Genomic DNA, 26,268 nt, shown 5'->3' on the forward strand with positions numbered 1-26,268 from the left:
TCACCAACAAGGCATCTATCCAAGACCCTCGCGAGGGGCCAAGCCTCGCAAGGCGGACGACGCAAGACCTCCTCTGGAGCGGCCTAGTCAGACAGGCTCACGAGGAGCGGAGATATCAAGGCGGAGCAAACCTCATGATGCTCTCGTGACGTGAGCCATGACGATCGACACCAGGCGGGCGCCAGCGCGCGCAGCGTCCTTATTACCTCTTTGGTGCTAAGGAAGCAGGCGTAGACGAAGAGTACCGAGGCATCAGGTAAAGGTTGCCATATCGGTGCAACGAGACCAAGACCAGAAGGACGGCAAGACGGAGGTCATCGTGGAGCCCAAGACGGGGTCACCACCAGAGTCTTTCACAGGCGAAGACCACTTTTGTCAGGATAGCTTGTACTAGTTGTCCCCCTTCGAATTTGCCTGCCGTTGTTGGCTTCCTTCCCGCTCAATATTTGGGAAGAGGACCATGGCCTATATAAGTAGAGCTAGCCACCACCGTAGAGGGGGAGGCAGATCACTCTCACCCGCACAAGTTAGCCAAGCACAAGAACACCTCAACCTCAGGAGGTTGTTCTTCCCCTTGTACTGTTCATCATCAGCCCAAGAGGCAATCCACCACCACCACACTGGAGTAGGATATTACACCACAACGGTGGCCCGAACCAGTATAAATCTCGTGTCTTTCCGTGTTGCGAGTTCGTCGAGTTCGTCCACGAGATCTTAGCAAATTAGGGCGTAAATTGGTAGGAGGGAAAGACTTCGCATGCACCCCAGTGTTCGAACCTTAAGGGTTTGCCGGAACCCCACATCCGACACCCCCCTATGACTTTCCAGGACCAACAATTTTCCTCTCCTCTCTGAGCTCTGGATGCCACCACGGTACGTTCAGCTCTTCTGGAACTGCACCTTGCCCTCTATGTGTTTGAAAAATTGCCCGAGAAATTCTTTTAGGCTCTGAGAAGCCTAAAGAACAAATCCACTTCCCGAAGCAAGATGTCGATCATACTATGAATTTTTTGCATATGCATCAAAATCTTCCAGATGAACAGGTGCACACGCAACTACTTGATGATCTTGTGGAACATATGTGGATCCATAATAAAAACCGAGTTTAATGTTTGAATTGTGCACTTCAAATAAGTTTTCAAATAAATTTTATGTTTACCCTGATAAGTGTCACACGTGTGGCACAAACACAACTCCGAACGTTTTAATGGCAAGTTTAGTGACGCAGGGATGGCAAGTTTAGTTGTCTAGCATGACAACTTTCTTGGATGGTAAGTTTAGTTTTTTATTTGTTTTTTCTTTTCGGATGACAACTTTAGTTTAAAAAAATTAGGGCCGGAGTGCTTCGTGCCACACGCATAGCACTTACCATTTGAGTTAAACTATGTACATTATGTTTGTACTATATTTGAATTGTGGAACTATTCAATGATCTTGTAGTATTCATGTGTATGATGGATGTGCATGCATTTTTGAGTTTTGGTATGAGGATTGCGGTTGCGCGTCATGACATATGAAGGGCTGTCCAGCTCTGTCCGTAGTTAGACGGCTAGGGGGACAGATTTGCCACGTCCTATTATAGATACTTTTATGAAAACTGCAAAGTCTCGTGTATGATAGCCACCTTGTATGCCAAATTGGCAATACAAACAAATAAAAGAGGATATGATTCATTTGGACTCAGTCGAAAAAAAGGAACAAGACATATACATGGATGACTAATGGAATAACAAGATGGTACACAGTAATAGGTCACTATGAACAAGTAAGATCGAGGTCAATCCTCTTCAACTCATGGAGCTAGTGCTTGAAAGATCAAGTAGGAGAGACAGTAAAGGCAATGAGTAAACTAAAACTGTACACATGTTTTTCAACTCCTCCTGCCTTCAAATCTTGTTGCGGAGCTTGGACGGCGCGACGAGAGGGTTCTGCTGCGCGATCTGCTCCCGGCCGACCTTCTTGTAGTCGAAGCCGCACGCGTGCCCGTCCACGTAGCGGTGCAGCGAGCAGAAGGTACCACCGCAGCGGCACGCGAACCCCAGCAGCCCCACCTTCTTCTTGCACGCCATGCACCTGGTTGGCGCCGCCTTCTTCGCTGTCGCCTCCGCCGCCGGTGCCGCCTCAGCGGTAGAGTCTTTCAGGCTAACCGACTTCTTGAAGGCGAGGATGAGATCGTCGGCATTGATCTTCCCCTCGACGGCGGGGGCAGCCACATCTGTGGACTTGAGGTGGTTGCGGTAGCACTTTGAGCACATGCCCTTGGTCACCTCGCTCCCGTAGAACCCACAGCCGTTCGCGCATAGCGGCGGGCCACCACCGGCGGCGGCCTCCGTCGAAGACTCCTGCCCGTGCGCCATGTATCGCCGCTGATCCGATCGAGGATGGATCGTCTGGCGCTCGCGTATTACGGGAGTTTGTGAATCTCGCGTTTGTTGGTTGCCGTCGTGCGTGCACTGGGTGCTTCGTTGACGAGGGCCCTTGTGTGGCTTATAAAAGGCCCGGAACAAATCTGAGTCGTGCTCAGGAACCTTCCGCCAGTTGATCTTTGAATCCACGCAGTGGCCTTTTCGGATTCCTTAACTGTGTCCCGATCCGACGGCAAGCAGTTGTCAGATTTAGCGACGTAACGAGTGTAGTTTCGAACGTAAGGTGGATTTAGGGACGTTGCATGATTGGATACGTACATACTGTTAGCTCAATTTTGGTCATCCAACTCAACACGGAAGCGGCTCAGCATACAACTCCTCCCTTTTCCCAGTCTACAAGGAACTACGGAATCAAATGCGACGCCGACGAAGTGAACTACATCTTTTTCTCGAATATGCACGAGTGTAATATACTCTCTCCTTCTAAAAATAAGTGTCTTATATGTTTAATACTTCCTCTGTCACATAATGTAAGACGTTTTTTAGCACTACTAGAGTACAACTTAGTACAAAATTGAGACACTTAATTTAGAACGGAGGGAGTAGAATAAAGGGGGAAAGAGCACCACCATAATTGAGTTTGATGTTAGTACATGTATGCCTCGCCGGACTACTCCCTATCCTCCCATCGTCCTACCACCGCAAGGAATACCCCGAGCTCTACTCGAAGAATACCCACTTGCTTCCACACCTTGTAATCGCACGCAATACATCGTAACACCTGCCGCACACACGACATGGCATCATAAACACGTTGGTGTTCCGATGTATTCATAGCTCCCACATGACTAGTAAACATATAGCATGTGTCATCTTTGCTTGTTGACCAAGGTGCCCCCGCCTAATGCACCAATCCTTGATGTCGTTGGTACTTCGATCCTTCCACCAACCCCAAGGCCATGTAGACTTTAGTCCATATACTTCCCTAGCGAAGACATGGCCGGCAATAAGGTGGTTGATGATCTCATCGTGTTGGTCACAAAACCGGCAGGCGTCCTCATGCGGAAGGCCCTGACAAGCCAACCTATCGGATGTCCAACATCTGTCTTCGATTGCTAGCACCGCAAAAAAATCTGCAATGAAGCGGAGTCTGAGATTCCCAAGTAAACGTAGCAGTGGGCAACACGTCCATAGTCGCGAACTTGGCCGCATATGCAGACTGGCAGAAAACCGGCCTCCTTTCTCCCAAGACCAAGTGAAGACATCAGCCTGTTGTGGGTCGAGGACCACCCCAGCCACAAGCGGCCAAATGTGAAGGAATTGTTGTTGGTGCAATTGTCTTGCCCCTTAGGTTTTGAAGATTGTTGTCAAAAAAGTAAGGGACTGATTTGTTTGCTAGTGCACACCAAGAGAAATAGACCCTGGTGTATCGAGAAGAATGCTATATTCTGAAGAGAAGTTTGAAGAACTTCATCGAGAAGTGTCTGCATTGCAGAGAAAAGATAGATGTGTTTCGAGAAGAAACCATACTAGAAGATTACGTGAATGAATCGACCCCTCAAAATATTGCTGAGGTGAAGCAATTCTGTCGCGGTGTGTTCGAAGAAGAATGACTGCAGTCAAGAAGATGGATGGCGAAGGAAAGACATAGTATTTGTTTCATTGTTTCTTTTTCTTTTATTTGAGTCATAGGATCTTTGTACTACTAAGAGGGTTATGGTATCCGAGACTTAAGTCTGATGTGATGCTTAACCAAAACTTATGAAAAACTAAGAGAAATCTCTTTATGCTTCAAAAGTTTACTTGCCAACCTGATATCTCTTTGTACTACAAATTATCAACAAAACAATCATATCCGGTCCGGCGACAAAACAATGCATTCCATCAAATGATCTACACAACAATGCATATCTGGCTACAAAATTATGCATATCCGGCAAGTGATCTACACAACAATGCATATCCGGCAAGTGATCTACACAACAATGCATATCCGGTTACAAAACTATGTATATCCGTCAAAATGATCTACAAAGCTATGCATATCCGGCTACAAATGATCTACGAAACTATGCATATTCGGCTACAAATCATCTACAAAACTATATATATCCGGCCAAACGATGTAGACATGTTAACAACTTACTTGCTCGGTGACTTGCGCACTACTTGGCCACCGTGCGATGAGTCACCTCAAGTGGCCGCAGTACTTCGACACGGCCTCTTGGATGGTGTACCATCGATGGTTGAGAAACTTTCGTTCACGGTTGCGGATGACTACGTCGAAGTAGGGCTCTAAATGCTTGTGTTCATGGAACCAAGTGTGAATGTTGGCCCAAAACGTTGTGCCCTTTCGCTTCGTGCCATGATCAGATCGAGACTAGTGGCCAACCATGTGTCACACAACAGCTCGTCCTCCCGCATTTTGAAGCTTTCTCCTCTACCCCTATTCTTTGGATCGGCAGCATCCAAATCATCATCCTCGCCTTCCTCCTCCTCCTGCCATCTGCCGGCTCAATCATGTTGTTGTGTGTTCATGCCTGGATGGGTGAACGTGCTAGGTTGGGTGTAGCCTGACTGCGTGCTCGGCTGGATGAGTGCCGGACTGGGTGTACTATGCTCCCGGCTGGGGTACGAGCCAGCATGGGTGGGCTCCGAGTCATCCACATGCATTTCCTCATAGCAACCTCCTCCGCCGCCTCCCTCGTGGATGATGTCGAACATATCCATGCCAGCGTCGTCGTGCGTACGCCGGCTCGCCGGCTTTAGGCATACCAACGAACAACATGCGGGCACCCAGCTGCTCCACGCCCAGCGTCTGCATCCAGACAAGCTACGACGATGAACACTCCGAGAAAATCAACGATGCCGTGTTGACGTTAACGTTGACGATGAACGGCACATCGATGGTTGTCGGGGACTGCCTACCCAGCTGCTGTTGGAAATATGTCCTAGAGGCAATAATAAATTGGTTATTATTATATTTCCTTGTTCATGATAATCGTTTATTATCCATGCTATAATTGTATTGATAGGAAACTCAGATACATGTGTGGATACATAGACAACACCATGTCCCTAGTAAGCCTCTAGTTGACTAGCTCGTTGATCAATAGATGGTTACAGTTTCCTAACCATGGACATTGGATGTCGTTGATAACGGGATCACATCATTAGGAGAATGATGTGATGGACAAGACCCAATCCTAAGCCTAGCACAAAGATCGTGTAGTTCGTATGCTAAAGCTTTTCTAATGTCAAGTATCATTTCCTTAGACCATGAGATTGTGCAACTCCCGGATACCGTAGGAGTGCTTTGGGTGTGCCAAACGTCACAACGTAACTGGGTGGCTATAAAGGTACATTACAGGTATCTCTGAAAGTGTCTGTTGGGTTGGCACGAATCGAGACTGGGATTTGTCACTCCGTGTAAGCGGAGAGGTATCTCTGGGCCCACTCGGTAGGACATCATCATATGCGCAATGTGACCAAGGAGTTGATCACGGGATGATGTGTTGCGGAACGAGTAAAGAGACTTGCCGGTAACGAGATTGAACAAGGTATAGGGATACCGATGATCGAATCTCGGGCAAGCACAATACCGCTAGACAAAGGGAATTGTATACGGGATTGATTGAGTCCTTGACATCGTGGTTCATCCGATGAGATCATCGTGGAACATGTGGGAACCAACATGGGTATCCAGATCCCGTTGTTGGTTATTGACCGGAGAACGTCACGGTCATGTCTGCATGTCTCCCGAACCCGTAGGGTCTACACACTTAAGGTTCGATGACGCTAGGGTTATAAAGGAAGCTTGTATGTGGTTACCGAATGTTGTTCGGAGTCCCGGATGAGATTCCGGACGTCACGAGGAGTTCCGGAATGGTCCGGAGGTAAAGATTTATATATAGGAAGTCCTATTTCGGCCATCGGGACAAGTTTCGGGGTCATCGGTATTGTACCGGGACCACCGGAAGGGTCCCGGGGGCCCACCGGGTGGGGCCACCTATCCCGGAGGGTCCCATGGGATGAAGTGGGAAGGGATCCAGCCCAAAGTGGGCTGGGGCGCCACTTCCCTTATGGCCCATGCGCCTAGGGTGAAAGGGGAACCCTAAGGAAGAGTCCCAAGGAGGGAAGGCACCTCCTAGGTGCCTTGGGGGGGAGGGAAACCTCCCCTCGCCGCCGCCCCCTAGGAGATTGGATCTCCTAGGGCTGGCGCACCCCCCCCCCTTGGTCTCCCTATATATAGTGAGGGTAGGAGGGCCTCTTGAGACACACCTTTTGCCTTTGGTGCAGCCCCTCCCTCTCTCCCAAGTTCTTCTCCTCTCCCGTGGTGCTTGGCGAAGCCCTGCAGGATTGCCATGCTCCTCCACCACCACCATGCCATTGTGCTGCTGTTGGATGGAGTCTTCCTCAACCTCTCCCTCTCTCCTTGCTGGATCAAGGCGTGGGAGACGTCACCGGGCTGTACGTGTGTTGAACGCGGAGGTGCCATCCGTTCGGCACTAGGATCATCGGTGATTTGGATCACGACGAGTACGACTTCATCAACCCCGTTCACTTGAACGCTTCCGTTTAGCGATCTACAAGGGTATGTAGATGCACTCTCCTTCCCCTCGTTGCTGGTTTCTCCATAGATACATCTTGGTGATACGTAAGAAAATTTTGAATTTCTGCCACGTTCCCCAACAGTGGCATCATGAGCTAGGTCTATTGCGTAGATTCTATGCATGAGTAGAACACAAAGTAGTTGTGGGCGTTGATTTTGTTCAATATGCTTGCCGTTACTAGTCTTATCTTGATTCGGCGGCATCATGGGATGAAGCGGCCCGGACCGACCTTACACGTACTCTTACGTGAGACAGGTTCCACTGACTGACATGCACTAGTTGCATAAGGTGGCTAGCGGGTGTCTGTCTCTCCTACTATAGTCGGATCGGATTCGATGAAAAGGGTCCTTATGAAGGGTAAATAGCAATTGGCATATCACGTTGTGGTTTTGCGTAGGTAAGAAACGTTCTTGCTAGAAACCCATAGCAGCCACGTAAAACATGCAAACAACAATTAGAGGACGTCTAACTTGTTTTTGCAGGGTATGCTATGTGATGTGATATGGCCCAAAGGATGTGATGAATGATATATGTGATGTATAAGATTGATCATGCTCTTGTAATAGATGATCATGGAGCCCCAAGATGGAGATCAAAGGAGCTATATGATATTGGCCATATCATGTCACTATTATTTGATTGCATGTGATGTTTATCATGTTTATACATCTTATTTGCTTAGAACGACGGTAGTAAATAAGATGATCCCTTACAACAATTTCAAGAAGTGTTCTCCCCTAACTGTGCACTGTTGCTACAGTTCGTCGTTTCTAAGCACCACGTGTTAATCGGGTGTGATGGATCCTTACGTTCACATACAACGGGTGTAAGACAGTTTTACACATGCAAAAACACTTAGGGTTAACTTGACGAGCCTAGCATGTACAGACATGGCCTCGGAACACAGAAGACCGAAAGGTCGAGCATGAGTCGTATAGAAGATACGATCAACATGAAGATGTTCGCCGACGTTGACTAGTCCGTCTCACGCACAGATCGGACACGGCCTAGTTGACTCGGATCATGTAATCACTTAGATGACTAGAGGGATGTCTATCTAAGTGAGAGTTCATAAGATGAACTTAATTATCCTGAACATAGTCAAAAAGGATTTTGCAAATTATGGCGTAGCTCGCGTTTTCAGTTCTACTGTTTAGATATGATCCTAGAGAAAAATTAGTTGAAAGTTGATAGTAGCAATTATGCGGACTAGGTCCGTAAACTGAGGATTGTCCTCATTGCTTCATAGAAGGCTTATGTCCTTAATGCACCGCTCAGTGTGCTGAACCTCGAACGTTGTCTGTGGATGTTGCGAACATCTGACATACACATTTTGATAACTACATGATAGTTCAGTTAAACGGTTTAGAGTTGAGGCACCAAAGACGTTTTGAAACGTCGCGAAACATATGAGATGTTTTGAGGGCCGAAATTGGGATTTCAAGCTCGTGCCCACGTTAAGAGGTATAAGACCTCCGACGATTTTCTTAGCCTGCAAACTAAGGGAGAAAAGCTCAATTGTTGAGCTTGTGCTCAGATTGTCTGAGTACAACAATCATTTGAATCGAGTGGGAGTTAATCTTCCAGATAAGATAGTGATGTTTCTCCGAAGTCATTACCACCAAGCTGCTAGAGCTTCGTGATGAACTATAATATATCGGGGACATGTATGATGATCCTTGAGATGTTCGTGATGTTTGACACCACAAAAGTAGAAATCAAGAAGGAGCATCAATTGTTGATGGTTGATGAAACCACTAGTTTCAAGAAAGGCAAGGGCACGAAGGGATACTTCATAAAACGGCAATTCAGCTGCTGCTCTAGTGAAGAAACCCAAGGTTGAACCCAAACCCGAGACTGAGTGCTTCTGTAATAAGGAGAACAACCACTGGAGCAGAATTACCCTAGATACTTGGTAGATTAGAAGGCTGGCAAGGTCGATAGAAGTATATTGGATATACATTGTGTTGATGTGTACTTTACTAGTACTCCTAGTAGCACCAGGGTATTAGATACCGGTTCGGTTGCTAAGTGTTAGTAACTCGAAATAAAAGCTACGGAATTAAACGGAGACTAGCTAAAGGTGAGCTGACGATATGTGTTGGAAGTGTTTCCAATGTTGATATGATCAAGCATCGCAAGCTCCCTCTACCATCGAGTTTGGTGTTTGCGTTGAGCATAGACATGATTGGATTATGTCTATCGCAATACGGTTATTCACTTAAAGAGAATAATGGTTACTCTATTTATTTGAATAATACCTTCAATAGTCTTGCACCTAAAATGAATGGTTTATTGAATCTCGATCGTAGTGATACACATGTTCATGCCAAAAGATAGTAATGATAGTACCACACAAATGTGGCACTGCAATATGAGTCATATTGGTATAAAAACGCATGAAGAAGCTCCATATTGATGGATCTTTGGGCTCACTCGTTTTTGAAAAGTTTGAGACATGCGAACCATGTTTGTTGGTAGATATGCATGAAGAAACTCTATACAGATGGATCGTTTGGACTCACTTGATTTTGAATCACTTGAGACATGCAAATCATACCACATGGGCAAGATGACTGAAAGCCTCGTTTTCAGTAAAATGGAAATAGAAAGCAACTTGTTGGAAGTAATACATTTTGATGTGTGCAGTCCAATGAGTGCTGAGGCATGTAGTGGATATCGTTATGTTCTTACTTCACAGATGATTTGAGTAGATGTTGAGTATATTTACTTGATGAATCACGAGTCTGAATTATTGAAAGGTTCAAGTAATTTCAGGGTGAAGTTGAAAGATCGTCGTGACAAGAGGATAAAATGTCTATGATATGATCATAGAGATGAATATCTGAATTACGAGTTTGGCACAGAATTAAGACATTGTGGAAATTGTTTCACAACTAATACAGCCTGGAACACCATAGTGTGATGGTGTGTCCGAACATCATAACTGCACCCTATTGGATATGATGCATACCATGATGTCTCTTATCAAATTACCACAATAGTTTATGGGTTAGGCATTAGAGACAACCACATTCACTTTAAATAGGGCACCACGTAATTCCGATGAGATGACACCGTATGAACTATGGTTTAGAGAAACCTAAGCTGTCATTTCTTAGAAGTTTGGGGCTGTGACGCTTATGTGAAAAAGTTTCAGGCTGATAAGCTCGAACCCAAAGCGGATAGATGCATCTTCATAGGACACCCAAAACAGTTGGGTATACCTCCTATCTCAGATCCGAAAGCAATAAGGGATTGTTTCTAGAATCGGGTCCTTTCTCGAGGAAAAGTTTCTCTCGAAAGAATTGAGTGGGAGGATGGTGGAGACTTGATGAGGTTATTGAACCGTCTCTTCAACTAGTGTGTGGCGGGGCACAGGAGTTGTTCCTGAGGCACCTACACCAATTGAAGTGGAAGCTTATGATAGTGATCATGAAACTTCAGATCAAGTCACTACCAAACCTCGTGGGATGACAAGGATGCGTACTACTTCAGAGTGGTACGTAATCCTGTCTTCGAAGTCATGTTGCTAGACAACAATGAACCTACGAGCTACGGAGAAGCGATGGTGGGCCTGGATTCCAAAATGGCTCGAGGCCATATAATCCGAGAGAGGATCCATATATGAAAACAAAGTGTAGACTTTGGGAGAACTACTTGATGGTCGTAAGGCTGTTAGGTACATATGGATTTTAAAAGGAAGACGGACAATGATGGTAGGTATCACCATTAAGAAAGCTCGACTTGTCATTAAGATGTTTTCCGACAAGTTCAAGGAGTTGACTGCGATGAGACTTTCTCACTCGTAGCGATGCTAAGAGTCTGTTGGAATTATATTAGCAATTACTGCATTATTTGTGAAATCTTGCAGATAGGATGCCAAAAACCATTGTTTCCTCGACGATTTTTGAGGAAAGGTTGTATGTGATACAACCGGAAGGTTTGGTTAATCCTGAAAGATGCTAATAAGTATGCAAAGCTCCAGCAATCCTTCTAAGGACTGGAGTAAGCATCTCGGAGTTGGAATGTATGCTTTGATAAGATGATCAAAGTTTTGGGTGTATACAAAGTTTATGAGAAACTTGTATTTCCAAAGAAGTGAGTGGGAGCACTATAGAATTTCTGATAAATATATGTTGACATATTGTTGATCAGAAATGACGTAGAATTTCTGGAAAGCATATAGGGTTATTGGGAAAGTATTTTTCAATGGAAAGCCTGGATTAAGCTACTTGAACATTGAGCATCAAGATCTATAAGGATAGATCAAAATTCTTAATGGTACTTTCAAATGAGCACATACCTTGACATGATCTTGAAGGTGTTCAAGATGGATCAGTCAAAGAAGGAGTTCTTGCCTGAGTTGTAAGGTATGAAGTTAAGACTTAAAGCTCGACCACGGCAGAAGAAAGAGGAAGGACGAAGATCGTCCCCTATGCTTTTGTCATAGGCTCTATACGGTATGTCATGCTGAGTACCGCACCTGATGTGTGCCTTGCCACATATCTGGCAAGAGGGTACAAAGGTAATCTAGGAGTAGATCACCAGATAGCGGTCTAAATTATCCTTAGAGGAATAAGGATATGTTTCTCGGTTATGGAGGTGATAAAGAGTTCGACGTAAAGAGTTACGTCGATGCAAGCTTAACACCTATCCGGATAGCTCTGAGTAGAGATACCGGATACGTATAATGGAGCAAAAATTTAGAATAGCTCCAAGTAGAACAGTTATTTGAAATGGCTCCAAATATAGCGTAGTAGCTGCATCTACAAGATGACATTTGCGAAGTACATACGGATCTGAAAGATTCAGACCCGTTGACTATAACATCTCTCACAAGCATAACATGTTCAAACCCAGAACTCATCGAGTGTTAATCACATGGTAATGTGAACTAGATTATTGACTCTAGTAAACTCTTTGGGTGTTAGTCACATGGGGATGTGACCTTGAGTGTTAATCACATATCGATGTGAACTGGATTATTGACTCTAGTGCAAGTGGGAGACTGTTGGAAATATGCCCTAGAGGCAATAATAAATTAGTTATTATTATATTTCCTTGTTCATGATAATCGTTTATTATCCATGCTATAATTGTATTGATAGGAAACTCAGATACATGTGTGGATACATAGACAACACCATGTCCCTAGTAAGCCTCTAGTTGACTAGCTCGTTGATCAATAGATGGTTACGGTTTCCTGACCATGGACATTGGATGTCGTTGATAACGGGATCACATCATTAGGAGAATGATGTGATGGACAAGACCCAATCCTAAGCCTAGCACAAAGATCGTGTAGTTCGTATGCTAAAGCTTTTCTAATGTCAAGTATCATTTCCTTAGACCATGAGATTGTGCAACTCCCGGATACCGTAGGAGTGCTTTGGGTGTGCCAAACGTCACAACGTAACTGGGTGGCTATAAAGGTACATTACAGGTATCTCTGAAAGTGTCTGTTGGGTTGGCACGAATCGAGACTGGGATTTGTCACTCCGTGTAAGCGGAGAGGTATCTCTGGGCCCACTCGGTAGGACATCATCATATGCGCAATGTGACCAAGGAGTTGATCACGGGATGATGTGTTGCGGAACGAGTAAAGAGACTTGCCGGTAACGAGATTGAACAAGGTATAGGGATACCAACGATCGAATCTCGGGCAAGCACAATACCGCTAGACAAAGGGAATTGTATACGGGATTGATTGAGTCCTTGACATCGTGGTTCATCCGATGAGATCATCGTGGAACATGTGGGAGCCAACATGGGTATCCAGATCCCACTGTTGGTTATTGACCGGAGAACGTCACGGTCATGTCTGCATGTCTCCCGAACCCGTAGGGTCTACACACTTAAGGTTCGATGACGCTAGGGTTATAAAGGAAGCTTGTATGTGGTTACCGAATGTTGTTCGGAGTCCCGGATGAGATCCCAGACGTCACGAGGAGTTCCGGAATGGTCCGGAGGTAAAGATTTATATATATGAAGTCCTATTTCGGCCATCGGGACAAGTTTCGGGGTCATCGGTATTGTACCGGGACCACCGGAAGGGTCCCGGGGGCCCATCGGGTGGGGCCACCTATCCCGGAGGGTCCCATGGGCTGAAGTGGGAAGGGATCCAGCCCAAAGTGGGCTGGGGCGCCACTTCCCTTATGGCCCATGCGCCTAGGGTGAAAGGGGAACCCTAAGGAAGAGTCCCAAGGAGGGAAGGCACCTCCTAGGTGCCTTGGGGGGGAGGGAAACCTCCCCTGGCCGCCGCCCCCTAGGAGATTGGATCTCCTAGGGCTGGCGCACCCTCCCCCCTTGGTCTCCCTATATATAGTGAGGGTAGGAGGGCCTCTTGAGACACACCTTTTGCCTTTGGTGCAGCCCCTCCCTCTCTCCAAGTTCTTCTCCCCTCCCGTGGTGCTTGGCGAAGCCCTGCAGGATTGCCACGCTCCTCCACCACCACCATGCCGTTGTGCTGCTGTTGGATGGAGTCTTCCTCAACCTCTCCCTCTCTCCTTGCTGGATCAAGGCGTGGGAGACGTCACTGGGCTGTACGTGTGTTGAACGCGGAGGTGCCGTCCGTTCGGCACTAGGATCATCGGTGATTTGGATCACGACGAGTACGACTTCATCAACCCCGTTCACTTGAACGCTTCCGCTTAGCGATCTACAAGGTATGTAGATGCACTCTCCTTCCCCTCGTTGCTGGTTTCTCCATAGATAGATCTTGGTGATACGTAAGAAAATTTTGAATTTCTGCCACGTTCCCCAACAGCTGCTTGGTGGCATAGTAGTACGGAGTCTTGTAATGTTCCGGCCATGGCAACGTCTGCACGGTCGGCGAGGGTGGCTGTTGGGGAACGTAGTAATTTCAAAAATTTCCTACACACACGCAAGATCATGGTGATGCATAGCAACGAGAGGGGAGAGTGTTGTCCACGTACCCTCGTAGACCGAAAGTGGAAGCGTTAGCACAACGTGGTTGATGTAGTCGTACGTCTTCACAATCCGACCGATCAAGTACCGAACGCACGGCACCTCCGAGTTCTGCACACGTTCAACTCGATGACGTCCCTCGAACTCCGATCCAGCCGAGTGTTGAGGGAGAGTTTCGTCAGCACAACAGCGTGGTGACGATGTTGATGTTCTACCGATGCAGGGCTTCGCCTAAGCACCGCTACGATATGATCGAGGTGGATTATGGTGGAGGGGGGCACCGCACACGGCTAAGAGATCAATTGTTGTGTCTTTGGGGTGCCCCCTGCCCCCGTATATAAAGGAGTGGAGGAGGGGGAGGGCCGGCCCTCTCTATGGCGCGCCCTAGGGGAGTCCTACTCCCACCAGGAGTAGGATTCCCCCTTTCCTAGTAGAACTAGGAGCCCTTCCAAGTAGTAGGAATAGGAGGGAAGGAAAGGGAAGGGAAAAGGAGAAGGAAGGAAGGGGGCGCCCCCCCTCCCTAGTCCAATTCGGACCAGCCCATGGGGAGGGGTGCCGCCACCCTTTGAGGCCTTTCTCTCCTTTCTGTATGGCCCATTAAGGCCTAATACGAATTCCCGTAACTCCTCGGTACTCCCGAAAATAACCGAATCACTCGGAACCTTTCCGATGTCCGAATATAGTCGTCCAATATATCGATCTTTACGTCTCGACCATTTAGAGACTCCTCGTCATGTCCCCGATCTCATTCGGGACTCCGAACTCCTTCGGTACATCAAAACACATAAACTCATAATATAACCGTCATCGAACTTTAAGCGTGCGGACCCTATGGGTTCGAGAACTATGTAGACATGACCGAGACACATCTTCGGTCAATAACCAATAATGGAACCTGGATGCTCATATTGGCTCCTACATATTCTACGAAGATCTTTATCGGTCAAACCGCATAACAACATACGCTGTTTCCTTTGTCATCGGTATGTTACTTGCCCGAGATTCGATCGTCGGTATCTCAATACCTAGTTCAATCTCGTTACCGGCAAGTCTCTTTACTCGTTTCGTAACACATCATCTCGCAACTAACTCATTAGTTGCAATGCTTGCAAGGCTTATAGTGATGTGCATTACCGAGTGGGCCCAGAGATACCTCTCCGACAATCGGAGTGACAAATCCTAATCTCGAAATAGCCAACCCAACAAGTACCTTGGGAGACACCTGTAGAGCACCTTTATAATCACCCAGTTAAGTTGTGACATTTGGTAGCACACAAAGTGTTCCTCCGGTAAACGTGAGTTGCATAATCTCATAGTCATAGGAACATGTATAAGTCATGAAGAAAGCAATAGCAACAAACTAAACGATCAAGTGCTATGCTAACGGAATGGGTCAAGTCAATCACATCATTCTCTAATGATGTGACCCCGTTAATCAAATGACAACTCATGTCTATGGCTAGGAAACTTAACCATCTTTGATTCAACGAGCTAGTCAAGTAGAGGCATACTACTGACATACTGTTTGTCTATATATTCACACATGTATTATGTTTCCGGTTAATACAATTCTAGCATGAATAATAAACATTTATCATGATATAAGGAAATAAATAATAACTTTATTATTGCCTCTAGGGCATATTTCCTTCAGTCTCCCACTTGCACTAGAGTCAATAATCTAGTTCACATCACCATGTGATTTAACATCAATAGTTCACATCACCATGTGATTAACACCCATAGTTCACATCGTCATGTGACCAACACCCAAAGGGTTTACTAGAGTCAATAATCTAGTTCACATCGCTATGTGATTAACACCCAAAGAGTACTAATGGTGTGATCATGTTTTGCTTGTGAGAGAAGTTTAGTCAACGGGTCTGCCACATTCAGATCCGTAAGTATTTTGCAAATTTCTATGTCAACAATGCTCTGCACGGAGCTTAGCTAATTGCTCCCACTTTCAATATGTATCCAGATTGAGATTTAGAGTCATCTGGATCAGTGTCAAAATTTGCATCGACGTAACCCTTTACGATGAACCCTTTTTGTCACCTCCATAATCGAGAAACATATCCTTATTCCACTAAGGATAATTTTGACCGTTGTCCAATGATCTACTCCTAGATCACTATTGTACTCCCTTGCCAAAAACAGTGTAGGGTATACAATAGATCTGGTACACAGCATGGCATATTTTATAGAACCTATGGCCAAGGCATAGGGAATGACTTTCATTCTCTTTCTATCTTCTGCCGTGGTCGGGCTTTGAGTCTTACTCAGTTTCACACCTTGTAACACAGGCAAGAACTCTTTCTTTGACTGTTCCATTTTGAACTACTTCAAAATCTTGTCAAGGTATGTACTCATTGAAAAACTTATCAAGCATCTTGATCTATCTCTATAGATCTTGATGCTCAATATGTAAGCATCTTCACTGAGGTCTTTCTTTCAAAAACTCCTTTCAAACACTCCTTTATGCTTTGCAGAATAATTCTACATTATCTTCGATCAACAATATGTCATTCACATATACTTATCAGAAATGTTGTAGTGCTCCCACTCACTTTCTTGTAAATACAGGTTTCACTGTGTGGCGCCCCCGATTCAATCGTACACTAATCATACACGCAAATGTGTACGATCAAGATCAGGGACTCACGGGAAGATATCACAACACAACTCTACAAATAAAATAAGTCATGCAAGCATCATATTACAAGCCAGGGGCCTCGAAGGCTCGAATACAAGAGCTCGATCATAGACGAGTCAGCGGAAGCAACAATATCTGAGTACAGACATAAGTTAAACAAGTTTGCCTTAAGAAGGCTAGCACAAACTGGGATACAGATCGAAAGAGGCGCAAGCCTCCTGACTGGGATCCTCCTAAACTACTCCTGGTCGCCGTCAGCGGGCTGCACGTAGTAGTAGGCACCTCCCGAGTAGTAGTAGTCGTCGTCGATGGTGGTGTCTGGCTCCTGGGCTCCAACGTCTGGTCGCAGCAATCGGGTATAGGAAAGGGGAAAAGAGGGAGCAAAGCAACCGTGAGTACTCATCCAAAGTACTCGCAAGCAAGGAGCTACACTACATATGTATGCATTGGTATCAAATGGAATAAGGGTATCATATGTGGACTGAACTGCAGAAAGCCAGAATAAGAGGGGGATAGCTAGTCCTTTCGAAGACTACACTTCTGGTAACCTCCATCTTGCAGCAGGAGAAGAGAGTAGATGGTAAGTTCACCAAGTAGCATCGCATAGCATAATTCTAGCCGATGATCCTCCCCTCGTCGCCCTGTGAGAAAGCGATCACCGGTTGTATCTGGCACTTGGAAGGGTGTGTTTTATTAAGTATCTGGTTCTAGTTGTCATAAGGTCAAGGTACAACTCCAAGTCGTCCTGTTACCGAAGATCACGGCTATTCGAATAGATTAACTTCCCTGCAGGGGTGCACCACATAACCCAACACGCTCAATCCCATTTGGCCGGACACACTTTTCTAGGTCATGTCCGGCCTCGGAAGATCAACACGTCGCAGCCCTACCTAGGCACAACAGAGAGGTCAGCACGCCGGTCTAAATCCTATGGCGCAGGGGTCTGGGCCCATCGCCCATTGCACACTTGCACGTTGTGAGGGCGGCCGGAAGCAGAACTAGCCCCCTTAATACAAGAGCAGGCTTACGTTCCAATCCGGCGCGCGCCACTCAGTCGCTGACGTCACGAAGGCTTCGGCTGATACCACGACGTCGAGTGCCCATAACTGTCCCCGCATAGATGGTTAGTGTGTATAGGCCAGTGGCCAGACTTAGATCAAATACCAAGATCTCGTTAAACGTGTTATCTTGAAATAACCGCGAACGCCGACCAGGACCAGGCCCACCTCTCTCCTAGGTGGTCTCAACCTGCCCTGTCGCTTCGCCACAAAGATCCACTCGCGGGTACTCCTACGAGCCAACCCGTCTTTTAGTCATCACATGTATCATGTATAAGGTATATAGTATATACCCATGATCACCTCCCGAGTGATCACGGCCCGATAGTATAGCATGGCAGACGGACAAGAATGTAGGGCCACTGATGATAAACTAGCATCCTATACTAAGCATTAGGATTGCAGGTAAAGGTAACAACAGTAGTAGCAAGGACAGGCTATGCATTAGGATAGGATTAACGGAAAGCAGTAACATGCTACACTACTCTAATGCAAGCAGTATAGAGGAGAGTAGGCGATATCTGGTGATCAGGGGGGCTTGCCTGGTTGCTCTGGCAAGAGAGAGGGGTTGTCAACACCGTAGTCGTACTGGGTAGCAGCGGCATCGGTCTCAGTGTCTAGCGAGAGAAGAAGGGGGGAGAAACAATAAATATTGAGCAAACAGATGCATAGAAATGCATGACATGACAAGTAGCGGTGCTAGGGGTGCCCTAACGCGGTAAGAGGTGGTACCGGTGAAGGGGGAAAACATCCGGGAAATTATCCCCGGCGTTTCGCGTTTTCAGACAAATGAACCGGAGGGGGAAAGTTGTGTGTTTGCTATGCTAGGGATGCGTGGCGGATGAATGGGATGCGTATCCGGGTTCGTCTCGTCGTTCTGAGCAACTTTCATGTACAAAATATTTTCATCTGACTTATGGATTATTTTATATGATTTTTCAAAGTTTTAATGATATTCTAAAATTATTATTAATTCGAAATTAATTGAATAAATGCTATGTGCACCCAGCACAGGGTACACAGAAGTGTACCCAGGGGATGACAAGTGGGCAAAGGGGGACCCAGTTGACCAGTCAAGGTTTGACTGGTCAACAGGGGGTAGGGCCCCCTGTCATTGACTGACTAGTAAACTAACAATTTTAGTTAGACTAATTAAGCAGTTAATAGGTTAATTAACAGGATTAATTAGGTTAATTAATTCATTTGGTTAATTAATTAACTAACTATTTTAATTATTATATCTTTTCATTTATTTATTTTTTGTTTTCGGGTGGACCCCGCGTGTCATTGGCCAGGGGCCTTAGCGGGAACCTGGAGCGTAACCCGAACGGGCGACGGGCGTGCGGCGCCAGGCGCCATGGGACGGACCCGGGCACGCTGGCAACGGCCGCCGGGGCGCGGCGGGGTGCCAGGGTTGGCCGCCGGCGCGGCGGTGGCCTGCGAGGCCAGAGGCGGAGGCGGGGCACGGGAGGAGCAGAGGCGGCGCGGTTCAGGTGACGGCGCGGGCAAGCCGATGAAAAAGCAGGGGAGGCGCGCGCCGGGGCGAGCAGCGGCGTGGGAGCAGCGCAAGCGCGGCCCGGCGCGGTTGGCGAGGGAGACCGCAGCCGGGGCGAGGCGGGCGTGGCCAACGCTGGCGGCAGCGGCAGCGAGGCGCGCGCGGCTGGGCACATAGCGGTGGGCGGGGCGATGCGGAGTGGTGCAGGCGCGCGCGGGCGCGTGCGTGCGTGAGCGGCGGACGAGGCCATGGCCGATGCGGCGACGGCGAAAACGGCAAGGGCGGGCGCGCGCGGAGGACGGGGGCCGGCTGGTGGGCGCAATGCGCGGGCGTGAGGGAAGAGGGCGCGGCCACGGCAGAGATAGGAGGGAGGGGGGCTCACAGAGGAGGAGTAGGGCACGGACAGTGGGGGCGGGGAGGAGGACGGGGACGACGGCGTCGTTGGAGATGACAGCGGCGATGGCGTCCGGCGAGGAGGCGTGGTCGAGGCAGCGTGAGGAGGAGACGAGGAGGCCACGGATCCGGCGACGAAGCTTGGCAGCGGGCAGCGGAATCCACGGGCGGCAACGGCGACTTCGGCGGGGCGCGGTCGGGGTTGAGCCCCGATCCAGATCGGGGCGAGAGGGATGAGAGAGTGGGGTAGGGATCGTGCGGGAGGGGAGTGGGTGCACTTGGGGGTTAGGGTTTCGGGTTAGTGGGGGATATGGACGCGGCTGGTGGGCCGGCTTGGCGGCCTGGTGGTCTGCTGGGCCGTGGCCCAGTGCGAGAGTGTTTTCCTTTTTTTCTATTACTTTCTATTTAACTTTCTGTTTTCATTTTAGTTTTACTTTATTTTTAGTTTTATAAAATATACCACTAGCCCCTAAATTAGTATTTATAAATACTCTACTGCCACATTAATTTCTCATACCTAATAAAAAAGTTTAATGTTTTAATATTTAAAAATGCCTTTAATTATTTGTTTAACCACTGTTTTATTTAGTTTAGTGCTTTTAATTATTTTATAAAAAAAATGTGGTTTCTCCACTACTATTACTTATGAGCTATTTATCACATCGAGAACATTTTAGTTTTAAATATTTGAAAACTTTTATTGTTTGACTTGATTTTGATTTTGAATTCGAACGAGATTTGAATCATCGTGAAACTAACAATAGTAATCATGGTGATGTGGCATCATTAATAGAGGGTTACTGTAGCTTAATTATCCGGGCGTCACACACCGCAAGTCTGTATAAAACTATATGCTTTGATCAACTTATCAAAGCGTATATTCCAACTCCGAGATGCTTGCACCAGTCCATAGATGGATCGCTGGAGCTTGCATATTTTGTTAGCACCTTTAGGATTGACAAAACTTTCTTGTTGCATCATATACAACTCTTCTTTAATAAATCCATTAAGGAATGTAGTTTTGTTTATCCATTTGCCAGATTTCATAAAATGTGACAATTGCTAACATGATTCGAACAGACTTAAGCATAGATACGAGTGAGAAACTCTCATCGTAGTCAACACCTTGAACTTGTCGAAAACCTTTTTGCGAAAATTCTAGCTTTGTAGATAGTAACACTACTATCAGCGTTCGTCTTCCTCTTGAAGATCCATTTAATCTCAATGGCTCGCCGATCAATGGGCAAGTCAATCAAAGTCCATACTTTGTTCTCATACATGGATCTCATCTCATATTTCATGGCCTCAAGCCATTTCGCGGAATCTGGGCTCATCATCGCTTCTTCATAGTTCGTAGGCTCGTCATAGTCAAGTAACATGACCTTCAGAACAGGATTACCGTATCACTCTGGTGCGGATCTCACTCTGATTTACCTACGAGGTTCGGTAGTAACTTGATCTGAAGTTACATGATCATCATTATTAGCTTCCTCACTAATTGGTGTAGTAGTCACAGGAACAGATTTTTGTGATGAACTACTTTCCAATAAGGGAGCAGGTACAGTTACCTCATCAAGTTCTACTTTCCTCCTACTCACTTATTTCGAGAGAAACTCCTTCTCTAGAAATGATCCATTCTCAGCAATGAATATCTTGCCTTCGGATCTGTGATAGAAGGTGTACCCAACATTTTCTTTTGGGTATACTATGAAGACGCACTTCTTCGATTTGGGTTTGAGCTTATCAGGTTGAAACTTTTTCACATAAGCATTGCAACCTCAAACTTTAAGAAACGATAGCTTAGGTTTCTTGCCAAACCATAGTTCATACGGTGTCGTATCAACGGATTTAGATGATGCCCTATTTAACGTGAATGCAGCTGTCTCTAATGCATAACCCCAAAAAGATAGTGGTAAATTGGTAAGAGACATCATAGATCGCACCATATTTAATAAAGTACGGTTACGACGTTCGAACACACCATTACTGAATCAAATCCTAGGGACTAGAAAAAGTCCTAGGACCACCACCTAAGCCTTCATTGTGGCTCGAATCGAATTACTGAATCAAATCTCCTGTGTCATATTGTAACGAATTATGCTTTTTCCTTATCACGCCAACAGAATTTCCTTGACCAATTTATAACACTGATGGTTCTAACGTTTATTGGCATTTTCACATAGAAGAAGAACCAAGGGCCTACTGAATGAACCGATATATCGCACACGGCGCAAGTAATCTCAGGGACTAAGATCCGGATATCAAAGTATTATGCGGCTTGTGTCTGGGGCCCGCAAAGCCCCCACCCATTGCCCAGGTTTGGTCCCGGTTTGCTGGAAAATTATGGTCCAGACTGAGACGCAGATGGATAGGGCTCGGCGTTGGATGGCTTGCGGGGTCCGGACAGCTTCGTCCGAACGGATACGAGAGGTTTGAGGGTCGGCGTTAAAGAAGAGTAAATTTTTTTTTTTTGCATGGGTTAAAGAAGAGCATGTTAGAAAACGAATGAACGCAGGCTTCGTATAACGTAACTTGACAAAACAAGATCTAGTAGGTTAGAATTAAGAATGAAATCCGATGGAAGAATCATTGCATAAACAGTGTATGATTGACGATGGGAAGGAGCATGCCATGAATTTGGAGTTAACAAGGTAATTGGACATACATAAAACTAATTAAGAAACAATAGGATGAAAGAATTTGGAAAGAAAAAACATAGACGAACTGAAAGGGAAGAGCACCGAAAGCTGACAGTTGAACAGGGGCCACGAGTAAGAAGGACATGAACATTAAAAATGGATGAAACACTATTGAAAAGAAAAATCCATCGAAGGCGGAGACAAACAAGACGGAATGTAGAGGGAAAGGACGTACAAAAATGGTTGGACGAAGTATTTCAGCACATGATGAACATGTGTGCTGTTTCGTATTGACATGTTTAGTTTTCATCTCTTTTCAGGAAATTTCACGCGAAACAAGTTTCCGGATCAGAACCCAAATCAATGGCTTTAGGCGATTGTGCAGGTGCGTGCCTATGCACCTGCATGACCTTGCGAATTTCCCCTAATGCAAGGGATATCAAGTTCCTGGCGAACCTTCCTAGGTTTTAGTACGGATCGATGCTGAATTTGACCCATCTCTCGAGATGATTTGTTTCACCATTTAGGTTTGCTGTTTCCCCCCTTTGCAATTGTAGTGCACTCATAGAGGAAGCTTCTTGCAGGAATAGAAAACCAGTGGCTAGCCTTCATTGTGGCTTGAATCGAAATACTGAATCAAATCTCCTGTGTCATATTGTAACGAATTATGCCTTTTCCTTATCACGCCAACAGAAATTTCCTTGACCAAGTAATAACACTGTCACACTGATGGTTCTAACGTCTATTGGCATTTTCACATAGGAGAAGAACCAAGGGCCTACTGAATGAACCGATATACCGCACACGGCGCAAGTAATCTCGGGGACTAAGATCCAGATATCAATAACAAAATATACGAAAGTCACGAAATAGAACATACTGAGCATATCATCAGCAACCTTGAGCTCTACACAAGTAGCCCATCAGTCAGGTCATCACCAGATCACAACCACCAGTCCAGCCAGCCTCGCATAATAAGATGGCATACATACGCTCCTGGAGATAAAGTGCAGAGCTTCACAACCACCCTTCTGAACATCAAGCTACTCCCTGATTTTACTACAGAAATATCGATAATATACCGAGTCGTAAGTAGTAATTATATTAGATGTGCCACCTAAGTTGGTCAAACAGCCTGGTTCTTGCTCCGCAGACTAAGCTCTCTGCACTGCGTAGACCGCCGCCCAGAGGTTAATGACACAGGATGGCGCGATGGCGAACCAGCTCAAGAAAGCCATGGCGGTGGCGGCCATAAAGGTCGGGCAGTGGTTCTCCGAGCACAGTAGCAGGTCGTTGTTGATGAGAGTGGTCATGACGGCCGACCCACTCGCTGCAGCGAAGCTCAGTGCTCCAGTGACCTGCCGATGAGACACCGGGGGGAGGGTCAGAACCGTATCTATGCATACTTCTTTAGGCTTTGTTCGGTTAATCCTCTCCCCAAGAGGATTGAAGGGAATTGGCAAGGATTGGTTCCTATTTTCCCTTCAATGCACTCGGATTCACACGCAACCGAACAAGGCCTTAGGAGAAAGGAAAAATACATGTGATGCTTAAATGATTGTTTGCATGTTCATGTCTGTGAAACATTTTCAGTGCAGGAGTGAGTCCACAGGGAACGGCAGATGGGTGTTTGTTTTGAATTTGAGGTGCCTGAGAAAAATAGAGTGTGACTTACCCAGTCCCCGGTGGAATATATGGTGGTAGCTCGGGGTGTCCGGAAGGAGCGCTTCACAAGAAGCGCGTAGACGTCCACGGCGGCCAGGGAGAGGCTCCACAGGCATTGCAAAGACTCTGCTGCTACAAGGAGGCTGCTCAAAAGAACAACAATGAGTGAGTTCATCTATAGAAGGAAATCGATCCCCTGTTCTGAATTCTGAAAGCAACATCCTAATACAAAACACTATCTGATCGCACCACAGAAGTAAGATAAGATACACATGCATACTAGCATAAGACAACATGTAATGCATATCAGGAATGTAGATTACAACAATCACACTGTTCTGAGTTCCCACAACCAGAATGCTAACCAACCTAGCACCGTATCCAAGAAAGACAGCTGAGATGGTATCACAGAGAACATCAACGTGTCACCATCTGATCTGCATTGCCTCTTTCAAGATGCCAGACTAATCGTAAAACACTGGATGCACTTGCTCAAATGTTTAACCTGACCAACAATATGTATGCACAGGACAGTACACGATTGTCCATTACAAATCACACTATTCCGAATTCCCATAACCAGAATGGCAGAGTGCGAACCAAACTTATCGGCATACACAGTGAAATGCTCTGTGCCGAATGCCCTGGAAACTATGCATGCAGACATCAAACTGGGGAGACCAAAAAAAAGGGAAGGCTCAATCTAAAAATTGCTGCATCCAAGGAGACAGCTGAGATGATACCACAGGGCAATGTCACCATCTAATTGCATTGCCTCTTTCAGGATGCCAAACCAATTCAAAAGGAAAAGTATCAAAATGCGAACGAGTATGAGCATTTCTCTTTGGAGGATTAAGAAAGCACCCAATAACAATTTCTACTGGAAACTACGTGCTATTTTTCGCTAATACGCATAGGCTGGTTGCGTATCATTCATTGGCAGCTGTGTACGTTGATCTGAAACTCTGCTATTTGCAAGTTGGATAATGTGCTTGTATGATTATATCCATCCATTCAGCTTGGATGTGAAATACTTCTACTTAGTAGTACTCCCTCCGTAAACTAATATAAGAGCGTTTAGATTACTATTTTAGTGATCTAAACGCTCTTATATTAATTTACAGAGGGAGTAGTAATTAGCATTTTTCAAACAAAAACACTATTCTTGCTAATTTTGTTACTGGGTGGCACTAAGATAAAAAATGCTAGAGTGATCTGCACTCAAGGAAACATAAAGATCATCTCAATTTCAACAATATACAGAAATACTAGCAGGTGAACAGACAGATTCTGGGAATGTGGCTAACTAATATGCAGTCATCCCTGAGGCAGATGCATATGCAATCTCTTCAGACTTCAACTGAAAACGAGAAAAACCCACCTCACACAGCATCATCTGCTCAGTTCCAAATTTCCAAGGAGAAATCGATCTGCTTTCGGAGCAAAGGGGAAATGGATCGAGACCCTAGTGGGGGGAACAAGATGTGGAGCGGGAGGGCCGGAGGGGGGCACTCACCGGAAGGCGGTGAGCGCGCGGAAGTCGTCGGTGGAGACCATGAAGAGGACGGCGGAGGCCGCGAGCAGCGCCTGCGCGAGGCGGGCCCCGAGCCCCCAGCGCGTCCCCGGCGCCCCCCGCAGGTCCACCATCAGCACCCCGGGCGGCGGCGCGTTCCCGTTCGCGTTCGCCCCCTGCGCCCCCGCGGCCGGTGCCGGAGCCGGGCCCTGTCCCTGCGCCTGCGCCGCCGCAGCTGCTGCCTGCCCCTGTCCCTGCGCCTGCGCCACCGGAGCCGGAGCGGGAGCCACCGGTCCCTGCGCCTGCGCCACCGGAGCCGGAGCAGCAGCCACCGGTCCCTGCGCCTGCGCCACCGCAGCCGGAGCAGCAGCCACCGGCCCCTGCCCCTGCGCGGCCGGAGCGGTAGCCGCCGGGTCCGGGTGCACGACGGGATGGCTCTGCCGCAGGAACATGCCGCCGGCGAAGAGTCAGCCCCAAAAGTGCTCCCTTGCGCCGTACTCAGAGTTCAGAGCCAACGACTCGGCCGGCCGGGGTTTTGGGGGATTTATGCAGGAGGAGGAGGAGCGCGTCGTGGTCCAGTCTGGACACTCGGCGTGGGGCCTTGGCTAGAGCAACTTCGGAGGAGCTCACTCCACGGTCCACACCGTCGGGGTTGAGCAAGCAATTCCGCGTTCATCCATGGCCAAGCAACTCTGCACCCCTGCTCCACCTTTCCCATCTAGAGCAACACGACAAGGTCCATAGAGCCAACGTACTACTCCTACCTTCGACCTGGTTTATCGGTCTTTCTTTTTTGGAATTTGTGTTAAATTTTGACTAAAGATTTAATTGACAAAATGATAACGCATGTCTACGAAAATTATATCGATGGATTCGTATTTAAACATAGGTTTCAATGATATATTTTTTTGTGACATGTATGAACATTTTGTTAGTTAAA

At 46.7% G+C, this 26,268-nt stretch overlaps 2 protein-coding genes across 4 annotated transcripts; both read right to left on the bottom strand.

Moving 5' to 3' along the window:
- Window positions 1-1,845: 1,845 nt before the first annotated feature.
- Window positions 1,846-2,441, bottom strand: LOC147983975 (zinc finger A20 and AN1 domain-containing stress-associated protein 9-like). The gene has a single exon (XM_087539656.1). It carries the CDS (start codon window positions 2,355-2,357, stop codon window positions 1,887-1,889), a length of 471 nt encoding a protein of 156 aa, XP_087395782.1. The 5' UTR covers window positions 2,358-2,441; the 3' UTR covers window positions 1,846-1,886.
- Window positions 2,442-22,986: 20,545 nt separating this feature from the next.
- On the bottom strand, window positions 22,987-26,059 carry LOC125529290 (CASP-like protein 5A1). Of its 3 annotated transcripts, none has more exons than XM_087543245.1 (4): window positions 25,673-26,059; window positions 25,332-25,630; window positions 23,826-23,958; window positions 22,987-23,508 (listed from the first exon to the last, which is right to left on the bottom strand). In XM_087543245.1, exons 1-4 carry the CDS (start codon window positions 25,778-25,780, stop codon window positions 23,305-23,307), a joined length of 744 nt encoding a protein of 247 aa, XP_087399371.1. In that variant the 5' UTR covers window positions 25,781-26,059; the 3' UTR covers window positions 22,987-23,304. The 3 variants fall into 3 exon arrangements, with proteins under 3 accessions (XP_087399371.1, XP_087399370.1, XP_048549653.2); XM_087543244.1 differs by having other exon boundaries at window positions 25,332-25,576; window positions 25,619-26,059; XM_048693696.2 differs by having other exon boundaries at window positions 25,332-26,059.
- Between the last annotated feature and the right edge of the window lie 209 nt (window positions 26,060-26,268).

Source organism: Triticum urartu, chromosome 2A (genome assembly GCF_056163025.1).
Source record: "Triticum urartu cultivar PI428250 chromosome 2A, HENAU_Tu73, whole genome shotgun sequence".
Classification (NCBI taxonomy): Eukaryota; Viridiplantae; Streptophyta; class Magnoliopsida; order Poales; family Poaceae; genus Triticum; species Triticum urartu.

What these genes read in the sequence shown, in the direction of transcription:
- LOC147983975 (XM_087539656.1), bottom strand. Translation starts at nt 2,357, where the DNA reads ATGGCGCACGGGCAGGAGTCTTCGACGGAGGCCGCCGCCGGTGGTGGC.
- LOC125529290 (XM_048693696.2), bottom strand. Translation starts at nt 25,780, where the DNA reads ATGTTCCTGCGGCAGAGCCATCCCGTCGTGCACCCGGACCCGGCGGCT. An exon ending in CGCGCGCTCACCGCCTTCCG is followed by an intron (nt 23,959 to 25,331) that starts GTGAGTGCCCCC and finishes TCTTTTGAGCAG; the next exon opens with CCTCCTTGTAGCAGCAGAGT. An exon ending in TATATTCCACCGGGGACTGG is followed by an intron (nt 23,509 to 23,825) that starts GTAAGTCACACT and finishes TCTCATCGGCAG; the next exon opens with GTCACTGGAGCACTGAGCTT.